Source organism: Rattus rattus, chromosome X (genome assembly GCF_011064425.1).
Source record: "Rattus rattus isolate New Zealand chromosome X, Rrattus_CSIRO_v1, whole genome shotgun sequence".
NCBI classification, from domain to species: Eukaryota; Metazoa; Chordata; class Mammalia; order Rodentia; family Muridae; genus Rattus; species Rattus rattus.
Window position 1 is genome coordinate 70,201,414 of NC_046172.1, and position 18,485 is coordinate 70,219,898.

The window sequence follows — 18,485 nt, forward strand, 5'->3', positions numbered from 1 at the left end:
CCAAAGAGATGGTAAAATGTAGCTTTGGATATTTTTTAAAGATTTATACATTAATACTGTGTTACCTTCCAGTTCAATCAAACTAAAATTTCAGTTTCAAACACTTCTTTACTATTTCTCAGAAAGGAGGCAATTATATTTGATCCTAATGTATAATCCTGGAAGTATTTTAAGATCTGGAATATTAAACCTATCCAATAAGAGGAGAAAATGAGCTTGGGTAGGTTTTCATACCTACTATCAGAATAACCTATTACCTGAATCAGAATTGAAGTGGGCTATTTCTAACAATAGAAGCTTACTGTATTACATAGTTAGCCAATGAAGCGCCAATAAACTCCTAAGAGTTACAATGGAATCCCCCCACAATACACTTAAATATTAGCAAGAGGTTATTCACATTAATTCTTTCCCTGTCAAAATCTGAGGAGTAATATAGGCAAGAATACAAAGCATTCCATTGCGTTATTAACGGCAATGCTCACTGATCTGTGAATAACCTGGAAAAAGAATGAAGATTATTGAGTTACTTTACCAATCTATCCATCCATCACCACAGAACAGGTTTCAGAATGATGGATTATCTCACCACCCTGCAGTTGATCCCACACAACATTGTCTCCTCAAGGGAGAAACACACAAACAATCATAACCATGCTTACCCTACATCACTCCTATGACAATTTAAACTAGTAGGTAGGAAGAAAACTGTTCTTAAAATAATATACAACTGATTCCGAAAATTAGGTATATTGCTGCATTTATTTTATCTTCCAGAATTCTAGAGTCTATATTAATTCTTGAATTATAGTTCCTTCACTTTCCAGAAAGTTTTTTTTAAATAATCTATTCCACATTGCTCTTGTGATTTAATGAGAATGATCCTCACTTGAGTGCATCTCAGTAATTTTTATCATTTGCACAGGGAGCAGACTGGCAATCATAAAGATTTTTAAGGTACTCAGATTTTGGAAATAAATAGTTACATATACTATTCAGATAAAATTAGGCATGCAATTTCATGGTATATCAAATTTGTGAAATTTAAGCAAATGATGACAAACTGGATTTAAAGTTACATACGGCAAGGGTTTGCCAAATTCTTTGCTCTATTGAGGCTTTTGCTAATTTTTATTTTAAACCAAGATTTGCTTTTTAAATAATGGCTTTAAGTCTGTGGTATCCTGAAAGTCAAATACAAAAGAGTAAGAAAATTATAATCATATATATTCTTTTAGAGTCATAGACTAAGCAGATAGAAAAGAAAATATACCAAAATATCCAATGTGATAATGATAATGAATAGGTTAGAGAAGCCAGGCATCGTAGTCCATGATTCTAATCCTAGCACTTGAAGAGATTCTGGCAGAAGTAGCCATAAGAGTTTGAGGTCAGCTTTGGCTACATAGTAAATTTAAAACAAGTCTGGTCTACACAGCAAAACCCATGTTATAAAAAAACAAAAGAAATGTGATTCTATTATTTCCTTTCTTATTTATTTTTTGTGGTGATGGTAATGGAACCCAAAATTGTGAATAAAAAATACCATGCAGCTATAACCAGAGGGTTCTAATTCTAATGGGTTTGTTCTCGGTTTTTAAAAATTTTGCCCTCAAAATTATATTTCTTACATATTATGTTTCTTACATAGTAAAGACCATGTTCAGATTTGTAAGTTGGTGCAACACAGGAAAATTATCAAATTATGGTGTGTATATTCATAGATTTTCACCATTTAAAATTTAAAGTATGTAGACACACGAAGCTAGAGTAGGTGAGAGCATACATAATCAACTTAGTCTATAGTAAAAATGTAATTCAAAGATGGAGAATGGGACTTGTACGTCTTTATGAAGTTAAAGGTTTGTGTTCCTTTTGTACCCTCGGGATTTTTACTTTCCCCCTAAATATGAAGATCTTGTGTTGCCCAATAATCCACTTTTTAATATGTATTTAGAACCTCCTACATATAAAAAATACTAAATGTCCTTCTTAAATTGTTCTATTGATTTACATGCTAACTTATGTTAGACTACTCTATTCCTTAAAGAAACTTTACTGTAAAGTTCCAAACTGCAGAATCGAAACAGTACAACAGTACAAAATGATGTACTGGACTGAAACTTTTAGTCATTCTTTCAGCATGTAATTAGTGCAGGGGTCCTTAGTCAGAGTGCTCATTTTGTTGTGTTATTGTGTTACTCAAAAGATATAATACAGTCTAAATTGGATGGATATGCCTAAATAGAACATCCAAAAATGTCTTGAGGCTTTTTTAAAAACTGGATTTTGTCTGCTACAAACCAGTAGAGAAAAGCAGTAGTGGTATTTAATGGGTAAATGGAAAAGGATCATACTGACATTAATATATATAATTGTGAACCTGCAAAACTGTCCTATAAAAGACTTTGTCTTTACATTTATATACCACAGGAAATTAAACAGGGTCAGACAAGTGATGGGTATTACTTCCAAATCTACCTCATATCTGCTCTAGTATCATTCTATAAAAGCAGCAGCAATGGTCATTAATAATCATAATAACAATAACAACAATAGGAACAACAGTTAATATGAATATACAATACTATAAGAATTTCGCAGATATTAACCACTGTAATACAATCCGTGAGGTAGATATCATTAATATTCTCACAGATATGGAAAAGAGCAAATTACTAGGTATACCAAACAAATATCAGGGCCATCATTTGATCTCATGAGTCCCTGTCACCCAATTCACTATAATTACTTCTTGCTCACATGACCAGGACATTAAGTAGCCATTTGTATCCAACTGGCAAAGCATATTCCAATTACTCCTCCAGTAGTAACACATTCCAAGTTTTCTGTGGCCTGACCCACATCATATATCTTAATAAATCCTGGAAGCACTTGTATCATTCACTCCTTGAGACCTTTTCATTTCATGATCTCTTAACGAATATTAAATAATGAAAATTCATATCAGTGGCTTAATTCTTTTAAGTCATAGCTCCTTTGAAAATCTGATGAAACTATGGACTCCTTTTATAAGAAAACACATGTATAATACTTCATCTATACAAATTCCAAGGATTAATGTACTGTAGATTAAAAAGTTCTGATATAGCTCCTTTTCAGAAAAAGTTATTGTAACTATTGTCTAGTCAATGACCCACAAAGAATGCATTAGAAAATCTGTATTCTAGCCCTATATTCTTTCACTTGAATTCTCCTCATTTGTAAAATCAGACAACCAATCAAAACAATTTCTATGAACAGTTCTCCCAGGTCTATTTTTCCAGAATTATAGTTTGATTTTGTTGGATGAAAAGAGATTAAGGGGATTCTGGTTAGAAGGAAAAAAAAAATCTAAGGCTTATTTGTCACTGGCAATAACAATGAGGCAGACATTGAAAACCCTTATTTCATCCTTTCTGATTTCTTACACAATTGCAATATATGTTCAGTTTCTCAAAAATTTAATCTCTGGTCATTTAAGACTTTCCCCTGATTTTCAGATAGAGTCATTCAAATTAACAAGTAGCTCTTATGATTCTAAAAATTACCTAGAAGAAAAAAGAAGTCCTGGCTATTAGAGAATGGCATGAGTAGATTACATTGACCCAAAAAGTGTTTCAAACCATGATTTGTCCAAAAGAACTACAAAACATTAAGAAAAATGTATTGATCTACTGAGTAAAGAAGGCTTTAAAAGATAAAAAAAAAAAAAGAGAGAGAGACAGCAACAGCAAATATCTCACAGTCTATTAAAACACCAAACCAAGAGTTACCATCCAATCACAGCAGCATCTGTGTGCCCCATTTGGGGGTGAGTTCTGACATTACTAACTGAATGCATTCAATAGAAAAGCCCCTTTCCCTTCTGTCCCACCAATAATCTCAAGTGAGGTTGTTAAATAGTCACATATACATTCACATGATTTTTACATTTGAGTCTCATGCTCTGTTTTAAAAATCATTAATTCAGAGATCAGCTTCAGGTCTACAATTTTCCTGTAACAACAGGTGACATATTATATTAAAATTATTTGATTTTTCACATATAACAACATGCAGGGAAATGCTGAGTCTGAACAGTCAGAAAAAAGGCTTGCTGGTGATAATTTATACAAGTGTGTACACACACACATACACATGTATACATTTATGCATAGGTGCTAAAACTGACACATTCCTGTTGCTCATCTTTAAATAGTTTTTCACATCAGAAAGAGTAAATTACTGGATAAACTAACAGCTAATTATCCTCTTATTTCCATTTTCCCCTCAAACAAAACTCTCTGGGTAAGTTATGAAAACTGAAAACTGCTGATGCTGGTGAGAGGGCTAAACAGGTAAATCACTTGCTGCCAAGCATGATACAACAGGAATTTGATTCCTAAAACCTCATGGTGGAAAGAATAGATCCCTCTGTTTTTTTTCTTTGACACGGACCTGCATGCAGTGGGACTTGAATGACACATACACGTATACATAAAATGAATTAAGGAATGAATAAATGCAAGTTTTAAAAAAATCAAAATTTGTTTCTATTCTGCTGCTCTATTTCCCAGATTATGGATGACAAGACAGAGTTTATAAAATCCATTCTGAACTAAAAAGTAGTTCCAAAACTTAGTATATTACCAACTATACAGATGGCAATAATAAATTCCTAAAGGTAGAAGGAGAAAAAGAACTTCTGTTGAGAAAATAACCTGTTTAAAAATCTACATACTACACACACACATTCTGTCCATTGTGTCAGAAAAAAACATTAAGTAATTCATAGTAAGAAAAACTGTAAGGTTTGCAAGAATAGAAAAATACATAGGTTTCAATGACTTTCTTTCCAATATGGTCCAAATTATATGCTCTGACATATTAATGCCTACTAGGTAGCACAATAAATAAGCTTCATTTTTGTTGCTAAAAAAAATCTACCTATTTAAAATGATAAAAGCCTCAAATGGCATTTATTCATGGGAGTTATCTCTAGTAGTTAAAATGTTATACTGCTTACACAGAATTCATTTAGGATGCAAGGATATGACTTACAAATGTCTTTGAATCCTTCCCATAAATATGCATGCACACCATTTAGAACAGTAGCCTTGATGAGAACACGTTGTAACTGCTGTGAGAAATGCTTAAGGGGCTTATATTAAAACAGAATACAGAAGGGTGGCTAGAAATCACAGAACAGGTGACACCTTATTCCGATAACCTGGTGATAAAAAGCGTAGGCTATGATGTATAGATAGTGGTAGTGTTAGTAGTTTAGGATATAAACAGATCAATAGTTACATGAAATTATAGTGCATTATGTAGTAAATCCATTAAAAACGTAGAAAATAGTATCCCCAAGCCAAGTTAATACATTTTTACTGTAATTCATACAGTCCCTTGTATATAAAATAAATTAAGAAGTCAGTTGTGATAATTACCAAAGGACTACTTAGAACTTTGATATAATACTCCAAGCATTACAGGGCAAGGGTTGTTTGTTGTTTCAAGTAAACATACATTTCACTGTATCATTCCTGGGGAGACTAATTCAAGTTAGAGAAGATCAAGTATAATTTACAAAAAAAACTTGGAATTTGAACAACAGGCAAAAAAATGAATAGAAGAATAAAAAAAAAAAAAAAAAAGAAAGAAAGTTCGGACAACATTTTAGCCTTAAGCAATCAGATAATAAAAGGAGGTCAAAGGGATACAAATTGGAAAGGAAGAAGTCAAAATATCACTATTTGCAGATGAGATGATAATATACTTAAGTGACATCAAAAGTTCCACCAGAGAACTACTAAGCCTGACAAACAACTTTAGCAGAGCGGATCGATATGAAATTATCTCAAACAAATCAGTAGCCTTCCTCTACTCAAAGGATAAACAGGCTGAGAAGGATATTAGAGAAATGACACCATTCAGAACAGTCCCAAATAATATAAAATACCCCGGTGTGACTCTAACCAAGCAAGTGAAAGATCTCTATGACAAGAACTTCAAGTCCCTGAAGAAAGAAATTGAAGAAGATCTCAGAAGATGGAGAGATCTTCCATGCTCATGGATTGGCATGATTAATATAGTAAAAAAATAAAAAATAAAAAAATAGCCATTTTGCCCAAAGCAATCTACAGATTCAATGCAATCTCCATCAAAATTTGAACTCAATTCTTCATAGAGTTAGAAAGAGCAATTTTCAAATTCATTTGGAATAACAAAAAACCCAGAAGGGCAGAAACTTTCCTCAACAATGAAAGAACTTCTAGGGGAATCGCCATCCCTGACCTCAAGCAGTATTACAGAGCAATAGTGATAAAAACTGTATGGTATTGGTACAGAGACAGACAGATAGACCAGTGGAATAGAATTGAAGACCCAGAAATGAACCCACACACCTATGGTCACTTGATTTTTGACAAAGGAGCCAAAACAATCCAATGGAAAAAAGACAGCATTTTCAGCAAATGGTGCTGGTTCAACTGGAGGTCAGCATGTAGAAGAATGCAGATCGATCCAATCTTATTGTCCTGTACTTAAGTCTAAGTGGATCAAGAACCTCCCTATCAAACCAGATACACTCAAACTAATAGAAAAAGTGGTTAAGAGCTTCAGACACATGGGCACTGGGGAAAATTTCCTGAACAGAGAACACTGGTGGCTTATGGTCTAAGATCAAGAATCAACCAATGAGACCTCACAAAACTGCAAAGCTTCTGTAAGGCAAAGGAGACTGTCATTAGTACAAAACAGCAACCTACAGGTTGGGAAAAGATCTTTACCAATCCTACGTCTGATAGAGGCCTAATATCCAAAATATACAAAGTACTCAAGAAGTCAGACTCCAGTGAGCCAAGAAATAAGCAGCAATAAGCAGTTGGACAAAAAAATAATGTGTTCAAAAGTTTTGTGCCAGTACCACAGTGGAGCTATATACTGAGTTCTATACCTAAGAGAAGGTCCTGGAAAGGAAATAGTAACACCTCAATTGTGTAGTGCCTTGGCCAAACCAAGTAATTGCAGCAATATAAAGTATCTGAAGTTCTGAGTGCTCGGATCAAAGGAAGCCCTGCGAAAGGAAATAAGACACTAAAATGAATCTGCAGAACTAACACATGGCACTAATCAACCATGTGGAGAGTTACATATTAGACAAACAGAATAAAAATGCAAAATACCTTCTTTCAGCCTCTGGGGATTCTGTAAACGTGGCATGCACACGCGTCCACACACACACACACACACACACACACACACACACATGCGAGCACTCATAACTTAAAAAGGCAATAAATTTTTATAAGAAATATTTAATATAGTAAAAATGTAGGACACCAAATACACTGTTAAAAAACACTTCAAAGACATACAACTTACACAGAAATCACAAAATAGGTTGACTTCAAAATATCAAGAGCAAAAATGAGTTATAAATAACTGAATTCACATTAAAAATATTGATAGGAACTGACGACCTAGGATTGTCTCCATAATTGAATTCCACTTAATCAAAGCATAAAAGAAAGCCAATGGCTATGGTTCTTCTCAGATCCAGCCAGTCTAGGAGGGAAAAGTGTAAAGGAGGAAGGAGAGGGGCAGGCTGCAGCTAACCAGGCTCCTGCTAGCTCAGCAAAAGCACTCATCACAGGCATGAGCGTGCTAAGAGAGCCCCAAGCACACTCCACAACACTGCAAGGTAAAAGGCACAGAAAGATGAGGCAGCCAAACACATACTCGAAACTTGGCATGAATATTCAACCAGACACAAGTAGATTTTGAAGAAAAAAATTATAGAAAGCAAAAAAATCCAGATAATTAAAATATTAATCTTCTTAGAAAATACTGACAAATTTCTGTGGTTTTAATAATGTCAGAATGAAAATAAAGTATTTTTTTATAAAATTACATGGAAAATTGATAAAACTAATAGTATAATGGAGATTTTCAAACATATCTGCCAATATAAGTAGATCAACAGGAATAAATTACAATAAAGTTTAAAAACTATAATTTCAGGTTAATTTATTAGACTCTAAAAATTCTTAAAGGACTCTATACCTTTTACCTGCATAAATTTTTTGAGCAGATATAGAGAAATAAAAACATGATATACTAGGTCCTAAAAGCTTAAAGCATCAAAACTCCCAAAATATTTTTATCCTCATAATGCAATTTAATACTAAAAGAATTGTCCCAATTAGTCTGGAGTCCCTCATAATAACTGATTATTCAATAAAGAAACCTTAATAGAAATAAAAACTTAGAATTTCTAATAAAAGTAATATATAACAACTAGTAAGATACAAAATAACTCATAGATATAAAATACCTAAAAATATTTTTTAATTTAACTGTTTTAGTAAATAAAAGATAAACTGAGCATAGTTTGCCTATGTAATCTGAGTATTTCACAGGCTGAAGCGGGAGAATGCTGAGTTTGAGGCCAGCCTGAGGTACATAATGAGATGTTTTTCATACACAGGCAGAGACTAATAGAGTTGACTTTTCAATACATAAAACTTACACATAATATTATATCATTTTCTATGATAAAATAATCATAATTGTACATTATTGACTTTTAAAAACTGCAGTATTATGAGAAGTTACTATTATTGAAAAATTTAGATACTCAAGACACAGTAACTATACATGGTACCATTCACAATGGAGAGAAATATAAACAATACAAAGGTAAATGTAGTCCACATTGTGTCACTGAATTTCACAGCTATCTCATATGTTACATTCAGTAAGTTCAAGTATTATACATGTCCCTTTAAAATTCTGAGTGGTATCAATCGTCATGAGAGAAGTTTCTCTCTCCAAGAAATTCAGTCTCAGTAAAAGTGATCTTTTCTTACATAACTTTTTTTTGTCACAAACTATACTTGCAAAATATGCAGAAATCAAAAATGTTCTGTGGTAAGGTTTCAAATTGAAGTCATAAACAGGCTACCAGAATTCAATCAAAATCTGATTTTGAAGATGGATCAGTACATCTAACTTTTCCATCATTGAAGTTTCAAGTTTCAGCCTTATAACTGGGAAAAGCAAGGAAGAATACAAAAGAGTTAAATTGTCTCACAAAAGCAAAATCAAAAGACAGTATAGAGCAGAAATGAATAAGCTTTACAAAGGTTTAACAGAGACAACTCAAACACCAAACTGAACTTAGAAAGCTGATTCAGTTAAAGGTCACAAGGAAGTCAACATCGAAACTTTGACTTAAACAGCAGCATTTTATCCCCAAATTCCATATTCTACACTACCTGTCAAAAGACTAAGCAGAAAAGCTTCCTGAATTTTAATGATCTTTTTGTAGTAGAAAATTGCAAACAAAACACTTAAAATTTTAACTATGATCAATAATCAGAATACACTTAAAAAGTATATAAATCAACAAGAAAAGGGCAACACACTGGGTATGATGCCTTTAGTCGTAGTGCTTGGGAAGCAGAAGCAGGATGATCTTGGGGAGTTCAAGGCCAACCTGGCTACAAAGTGAGTTCCAGGACAGTGAGGGCTGTTACACAGAGAAACTCTGTCTCAAAAAAAAAAAAAAAAAAAAAAATCAGGCTCAGAGGGTTAGGACTTGATCTGGTGCCCTCCTCTGTGTGCAGTCATACAAGCAAGTGTAAGTCTGTATACATAACAAATTAATAAATCTTTAAAGGGGAAAAACAAAAACAAACAAACCAATGAATGAATTAATGGAACAAAAGAATGAAAAGAAAAAAGAAAAGAATGAGGCAATAATAAAGAAGACAAATGGCCAAAAGATAAACAAATATTCCTCAGAATAGAAACCATAAATAGCAATAAACATATGAGGCTCAACCTCACAGGAAATTAGGGCAACTCAAAATCAAGAGAGGAGTGCATTGAAATTTTGTGACTAAAGACTAGCAAAATTGTTTAAATGTTAAAAAATTTATAAAGCTAACAAATTTCTACACACTGTTCCTAAAGTATATATAATACAATTATCAAAATGAGTAATATTATGCTTGTAAAATGTAAAACACATATTCTATGGTTAAAAAAATAATAATTCATTCAAGGCTGGAGAGATGACTCACTGGTTAAGAGCACTGGCTACTATTGCAGAGGACCCATGTTTGATTCTCAGCTACCACATGACAGCTCCCAACCATCTGTAACTCCAGTTCCAGTGAATCCTACACCCTTGTATGGCTTCCAAGGACATCTGGAGCACATATGATACACATATATACACACAGGCAAAACACTCATACACGAAATTAGAAAAATTCATTCTTAGAAAATCCTTGTATCTATTTGAGAGAGAGAGAGAGAGAGAGAGAGAGAGAGAGAGAGAGAGAGAGAGAGAAAGAGAGAGGCCGAGAGCAGAGCGGTGTAAAGATCCACGGGTATGCTGCTCTCATTACATTTTACATTATTTCCTTGCAACTGGATATAGTGGTTTGAATGAAAATAATTCCTGTAAGCTCAAAAGTTGTGTTGGCCTTGTTTGGAGAGGTTTAGCAGGTGTAGCCTTGCCGGGGAAGGTATTACTGCAAGTGAACTTTGAGGGTTCAGTCTCAGCACACAAGTTCACTCTGCCTCCTGGTTACAAATCAAGATGGAAAATGAGATTCTTGTCCATGCCACCATAATTGTCGCTTGCTGCTATGGCCCTGCACTATGACTGGGCTCCTATCTCTGGAAATGTAAGCCCACATAAACCTTTCCTTCCACAAGTTGTCTTAGTTATCCTGTTTTATCATTGCAGTAGAAAAATTAAAACAGGGTTTCTCATTCAACCTGGAGATAGGTTTGTGGTAGCAAGCCACAAAGATCCGCTATTCTCAGACTTCTTCCCCAAAAGAAGGTAGAGGGTTACAGGCGCATACAAAACTATGCTTGACTTTTTATGTGGGTCCTGAGGATATGAACTCAGATCATCTCACATACACATCTCTCTGAGCCCCTAAGGAAAGCCTTGAACACATATAGCAAAAGACAAACTGTGCCAGCTAATCCTATGTCAACTTGACACACAGACTAGAGTTATCTGAAAGGAAGGAACTTCAATTGAGAAAACACCCTTATAAGATTCAGCTGCATGGCATTTTCTTAATTAGTGATTGATAGGTGAAGGTCCAGCCCATGGTGAGTAGTGCTATCCCCTAGCTGGAGGTCATAGGTTCTACAAGAAAGCAGGCTGAGCAAGTCATAGGGAGCAAGCCAGTAAGCAGCACCCTCCTCCGTGGCCTCTACATCAGCTCCTGCCTCCAGGTTCTTGAGTTCCTGTCCAGACTTCCTTTGGTGATGAAAAGCAATGTGGAAGTGAAAGGTGAACAAACCCTTCCCTTCCCACTTTGCTTGGGTAATGGTGTTTCATTACAGCAATAGAAACCCTAACTAAACACATACAAAAAGATGTTAATAGAAAACATCAGCAAAAATGCAAATTTAGCTCATGGTAAATTCACAAGCAACTACGACATAACAATAAAATTTTGTATGTGTGTGTATACTCTCTATATAAATATAGTGTGTCATATGTCATATATAGCACGTATATATTAAGACGTATGTACATGATATTATACACACATATACATATATGTATATATGTATATAAATCTATACTTTATCAGGTTCCAAATCAGGCCAAATTGAATGTACTGTTTATATTGAAATATAAACATTAAACCACTTATAATAAATAAAATGAATTATGTTTGAATATACTAACTCTTCACAATTTATTTTAAGATAGAGCATCAATAACTCAACCTAGCTCCACATACTATGCTTAGCCAAGAGTGGCTTTTAAACTCCTGACCCTCCTAAGTTTACACCCATGTGCTAGGATTACAGGGATGCATTACCCAGCTCACTTTTGTCTAATTTTCATGTTATCCATACAGCTCTTTTGGAAGATATAAATCAAAACATACCTGCAAAAACACTGTGGAAGTTCTCCTTGGCCATATAAAGGAAACAGAAATGGAGTGTTGCCATATCGCCCAAGACACTGAAGAAACTTTTTAGTAGCTTTGAGACCATCTACAGTACAGCTTGTTGTCTCTGATGTCATTGCAATTGAGTGCAGGACAAAATATTGTAGGTTAGGGGTTAATTTTTGAGTTTTTAAATATTCAGAAAATGTAGTTTCCTCATATGCTATGAAAAGAAAGGTGAAAATTTATCAATTACAATCAGATTTAATATCTATTTAAAACCACCCCATATCAATATAGCTAGGCCTGTTAAAGATATCAAACAAGTATTCTTCATTACTACACTTTGGAAATGAACTATTTTTTAGTCTTAAGAACAAAATATGGAATAACCTCCCTATCCTAAATGAATTGATAATATAGTATTTGAATCATTGAACAATGAACTTTTATTTAGTAATTTATTGATGTGAAACTCCAGAGAGATATTAAATAACTCAATGGATTGCTGTGGATGGAAATAACCTCAATTTGTTAGCTTTTAAACTATATAATAACGTCAACATTTACATCTAAAAATATTAAAGATAAAATGGAATGAACTGATAAAAATGCATTAATAAAAATGTCACTTTGTTACATTTTGCATGATACTATTGTTAAAATATACTTCTCAATCAAACCTCAGAGAAAAACTTTAACTAAATAATGAAACTAATATCTCTGTGGCTGCTGGAATCCAACATAGTGACAATCACAGATCAAATAATAAGGGAACACCTATAACAGCCAGAACAGCAAATACAGAGGCGAATGCCAGCAGCAACCACTGAACTGAGAACGGACCCCCGTTGAAGGAATCAGAGAATGAACTGGAAGAGCTTGAAGGGCTTGAGACCCCATATGTACAACAATGCCAAGCAACCAGAGCTTCCAGGACTAAGCACTACCTAAAGACTATACATGGACTGACTTCTGACTCTGACCTTATCATAGGGCAATGAACATCCTAGTAAGAGCACCAGTGGAAGGGGAAGCCCTGGGTCCTGTTAAGATTGAACCCCAGTGAACTAGACTGTCGGGGAGGGCGGCAATGGGGGGGAGGGTGGGGGGGAACACCCATAAGAAGGGGGGGGGGAAGGGGATGTTGTCTGAAAACCGGGAAAGGAATAAATTTAAAATGTACATAAGAAATACTCAAGTTAATAAAAAAATTAATGAATCCTTTCTGTTAGTAAGAGAAAACAAGTAAATGTGCAACTAGTGTGAGGGGCCAATCCTGGGATAGAAGAAGATAGGGCTTTATGGAAATAATCTAAGACAACTAAAATGATAGAAATTAACTAATTGAGAGGCTCTAAGTAGAGGCGCTGGCAAGAACAACCTGGTACTTATTGCCTTATAAGGCTTTAATAGCAAGAATTAGGCTTTCAGAATTCCATCAAAATAAATCATGATGTAATTCTCAATGTAATCAAAAACGTATTTTAGGTTTGCACAATATATCCACCCCAATGTACTTAAAAAATAGATGACATTAAAATAATGAAATCAACTTTGAATAAGCTAAAATAACTGGCCTTAAAATACAGAAAGAGGATTAAACCTTAGCGTCTGTAGATCTGGAGGTTCCCCTTTATATGATATAGCACTTATGTCAATCAAATGAATAGCTCAATCTGCTAAGTAAAAGCAGTCCAGAAAAATGGCATCTACCACGTTATTATTAATTACTATATTATTATTATTACTATGATTTGTAGTAGTACCAACAACAAATTAAAGGAGAAATAAGAAAAAAGGCATGTCATATATTAAGAATCAAGTAATATACTATACATCATGAGCCAAGTTTTACATTCAGTTCCTAGTGCCATACACATGATTAAATAATCAGTTAACAGTATTTAATTTTAAAAATTTAAAAAGGGGAGCTAGCATGACATACTTGCAATGTTGAAAGTATCTGCTCTATAGCTACTAGCTGCATATAGGTACTGAGCACTTGAATTATGTCTAGCATGACTGAGGAACAAACTATTTAGTATTTCATTTGAATGAAATCACATAGTAGCCTGTTGCTATAGCTTACTAGATGTAGCAGATAGAATACATTTTAGACTAGTCAGTTGTTTCCCAAATTGAGGAAGCATATTAAAATTAAAATCACTAATTATCAGAAAATACAAGTTAATGGAAAGCAATACCTCTGTACTCGTCAGGATGTTCTTCATATTCCATACAAAACGTAAGAAATTTCATAAGCATTCGCTTTTCTACCATAGTAAGTTGTTTGCTATTGAAGACATCTGCTCTGGAACATGGAACCTGAAAGGCATTTGAAAGTAAAGGTTTCAAAGAACTTCCTATTGACACAAGTATTCCAGGATTCTGCTTTTTAGTCCTTTCCTCTTTACAAGGTTATCATTTCCATTCCATCCTCACTGCTCCATGTCACCTTTCATCACTTCTAATAGCATCTCTGTTAACTACAGAGATAATTAACTTGAGAGCCCTGTTACTTCATTCTGCCAAGTTGTTCTTCATGCCTTTAAAAGGCCAATAGCACATCACCCCTAATAGCAAACAAATGACAATTCAAATATAGAAGTGCTGACTGAAACTAGCATTTCGTCAACATTAAAAGCAACCTAGGGAATAAATGTTCAAAAATAAAACGGAAATTTTAATGGAGCCAATTTTGTATTTACACTTATAAACCACCATGCAAAGTTGAAATGTACGGCCTTACTAGGAAAATAATAAGCGGTGCTTATCCTTCCAAAATGAGTAATAGTAACTTGGTTCAGATAGTTGAGCAGCACAGTACCTGTTCCACAGTTCCTTCTCGAAATGCAAGAATCCTCGTAATATTTTTAAACTCTGCATATCGACTAACATTTGATTTGATTAGAAGATCAATTAGTAATCCCCGAGAATACAGAAGCTGTAAACAGAAAGTATTTAAGAGGATATTATCAAAGGCAAGACAAACAAAAATAGCAACTACCATGCACATGCACATACACGCATGCACACACACACACACACACACACCCCTGTTAGAATTTAAGTTACATATACATTTAAAAATCTACAAATATTATACAATTCATTAAATGTTCACAATTTATTATCAAATGTCAAACCAAAATTTTTTTTATTCTAATAGGTTTCTTTGAAACTCGTTTTGGCAATGAAACCAGATCTAAACTCCTAACGGTTTTTCTACTCTTGCCTAGACATAGGAACATTTGTGGATTTCATTAAAGAAATGTTAATGTATTTAGTTATGTAGTCTCCTCTCAGCTCTGGTAAGAATGTTACACTGCACAGAGCACATTAACGATTCCCTTCTATATCCTTCTAAAATATCCTTGTTATCTGAAAGATACAATACCCAGGACTTAAATGTCTAAGGTTGATATAAGATTTTGAATTGGAAACAGAGACAGTTGGTTATAAGAAGAGATGAGTAGAGTGGACCACCCCATGCCAACAATACAGACAAACCAAAAATCAAGTAAAATAACCACACATGGATTTGTGATACACTGCCATAACGGAATAAAATTCTAAGCTCTCATAATCTGTTTATATGACATATGACATTCTCAAGAAGTGAACAAATGGGCTGGAGAGATGGCTCAGTGGTTAAGACCACCTGACTGCTCTTCCAGAGGTCCTGAGTTCAATTCCCAGCAACCACATGGTGGCTCACAACCATCTGTAAAGAGATCCGATGCCCTCTTCTGGTGTATCTGAAGACAGCTACAGTGTACTCATATATAATAAATAAATAAATCTTTAAAAAAAAAAGTGAACAATTTTATTATTGATAAATATGTGGAGAACTGATTTAATCTTTCAGCATATCTCAAAACTAATAGCAGAGAGGAAAATAATAAAAATATAAACACTATTATTTAGGATGTTTGAAATTTAACCATATACATTTTGCTATTTCCTAGGATAAATATAATTTATAACTTAGTATACTAAAAATAGAAAAACTATACTATAATAACTAGAGAAAATTAAATAAAATGTTTGACTATAAAAAATATAGCATCCCTTTTTTTTCTTAATTATAAGTTTGAGCACACAAGATGATCTGTATGTCAGTAGAAATTATGTGCAATTTTATAACCTATCAGATTATTTCACTATTGGGTCAACCAGAGTTAACACTTTTCTAGAAACTTTAAACACCCTGATTAAAGAAGTATGCTGTGTTATTTGATTACCTCATTCCTAACACAATATACAACTATGCAACCTACTTTTTATATTTACAAGTCTTAACTGTATAAAATAAAGTGGTATTTTATTTATTTAAAATGTATTCATTTCTGATTTAGTACTCTACCAACAGACAATTTTATAAATATAAATATATTTATACCCAAAATTCTTTCTTATAAAGTCAAATAAACCTTAAAGCAAGTGAGTTTCAGTTATCATTAAAGAGGAAAAACAAACTTTAATTAAAAATATCTTGGGCTTAAGTTTTTAAAGTGTGAAATAAAACATGTACCATATTTAATCATGCCTTTTTTCAATGTTACCCAAGGATCTACCATAGCACTTCCCCATGATGAGTTGGAACACATCTGTAATTACATTAAAGTAGTAAGAAGCTGTTTTAAACATTGTTTTGTCTCTGTGGCTTACTGGCTCCATAGCTGAGGCATATAAGCTTACTTAAATTAGAACAAAAAACCTTCATGTTGATTTTTCTCTAGTATTCTGAACAGTATAATTTGTGAAGGAAAATATTCATATTTTCACATACTAAATTGAAAGAAAATAGGGAACCACACATACCAGATTTCATCAACAAAATGAAAGGCACATGAATCCTTCCCTTTATTTTATCACATCTTTTAAGGCAACGTCTAATTTGATATTTTATTATTGTTCTGAACAAAAATAGCCTTGTTCCTTATGAATCTAATACAATTTTGAAGCTTCCCATGGTCCATCATCAGAAATTATAATGAGCTAATGTTAAGAGTTAGTTATGGAAACACCAGCAAATCAAAAAAATTCTTCTCATCCTCTACCATCAATAAGAAGGTATACTCCAATGTCCTCAAACCTGACCATAAGATTTTCAAAAGTGCATTGGTTTATTCAGAATATCACTTATACAGGTTAAATTTTTAAGGGCTATGGTATGTACATATACATGAAAATGTATTGCAAAGAACATGAAATTTTGAACAATATTGAACACAAGAATTTCTTCTAATGGATGGTGTCCATGCATTAGAATATTAGAATGAATTACCTGCCCTAAGATGATAGCACTGTTCATATACAAAACATTTTAGTAGACTTTCAAAGCACATTAAGTATATGAATACTAACACTTTATTTAACTTAATACTTTAAAAAAGTATGTTGTAATCAAATTATAAAATTTTGTTTACTATCATTATAGAAAGCAAATATTCTTCAATTCCAAAACTAAAATGAAAAAAAGTACACTTAGAGGTCCAGATGCTTTTTTCAACCAATTAAAAATTATGATTGTTCTATGTTAAGATGCATAAAATTGGTACTTACTTTTGAAACTAAATCAATGTTAAATCTTCTGCCTTCTTTAATAATCTGTGAGTAAGTAATTCTGTTTTTCTTTGGTGTCTCTGTGTTGTCTTGGACTTTAGGCACATTTTCACTTGGTTCTTCTGTTGAACTTTTAGCATCACTATTTTCTTTCTCTCCTGGGGCTTCAGCATCATTGACTTCTGGTGAACTCTCTGGACCAGGGCACTGGCTTTGTTCTGCAGGTATTTCACAGCTCCCCATGCTTAATGACTCCACTGCAGTAGGAAGGCAAGAAGTCTCTGCAGCCTCGGCGGCCTCTGTGGACTGTGCAGATGTCACAGAAGCATGATTTTTCTGCAGTGCGCCAGCTTCTTCAACGTCTTTGTGCAAATCCTGACTAATAAGAAATTATAATAATTAATATCATGCTTCCAATAGTTCTATCATACTGTTACAATCTTACTGTTTGAAAATTTTCATAGCAAGTTTTATTCCTGGTATCCTTAATGTCTTAAGTTCAGGGTATGTATTGTTTCACATGACCCATACATTAAACCACCATCTGTTAAAGTTTCAATGCAACATGAAACATTAAGATATGAAATCCATAAAATATTTTAATATTAAGAGACCATAAACATGAATTTTTTGAGAATTAACAGCAGACAGTGGAATCTTCTTTTAAAAGCAAACCAACACAGTGTAATCTTCAAAATGAGCAAGTAGAGCTGTAAACCCCAACGCCATTGCTGATTAACTCTCGGAATGTACTCTCTAACCCCACAACATCCAGAGAGAATAGGATCTACTATCACGTTTGATCTAAAACTAAACTGACACACTGCAGGAGAGCCCAGCATTGTACCTGGGGCAGAGCAAATGCTCAGTAGTGGTAATTATCAAAGAGGAGTAACGTAAAGCTCTTTGGGCCTTATAGTATGACAGAGTACCGTGAGTCCAATGGGGAAAAGCTGACAAGAAAAAATTCAGTTTTTCTATTATTCTATG

The 18,485-nt window shown here is 33.7% G+C and overlaps 1 protein-coding gene across 1 annotated transcript in view; it reads right to left on the reverse strand.

Annotated features, from left to right (window-relative positions):
• Positions 1 to 18,224, reverse strand: part of LOC116887981 (rab proteins geranylgeranyltransferase component A 1-like) — an 80,074-nt gene extending 61,850 nt beyond the window's left edge. Inside the window, 5 exon segments of the mRNA XM_032889417.1 lie at positions 11,922 to 12,147; positions 14,132 to 14,252; positions 14,755 to 14,871; positions 17,496 to 17,874; positions 18,175 to 18,224. Of these exon segments, the coding sequence (XP_032745308.1) occupies positions 11,922 to 12,147; positions 14,132 to 14,252; positions 14,755 to 14,871; positions 17,496 to 17,874; positions 18,175 to 18,224 (893 nt within the window).
• Positions 18,225 to 18,485: the final 261 nt, after the last annotated feature.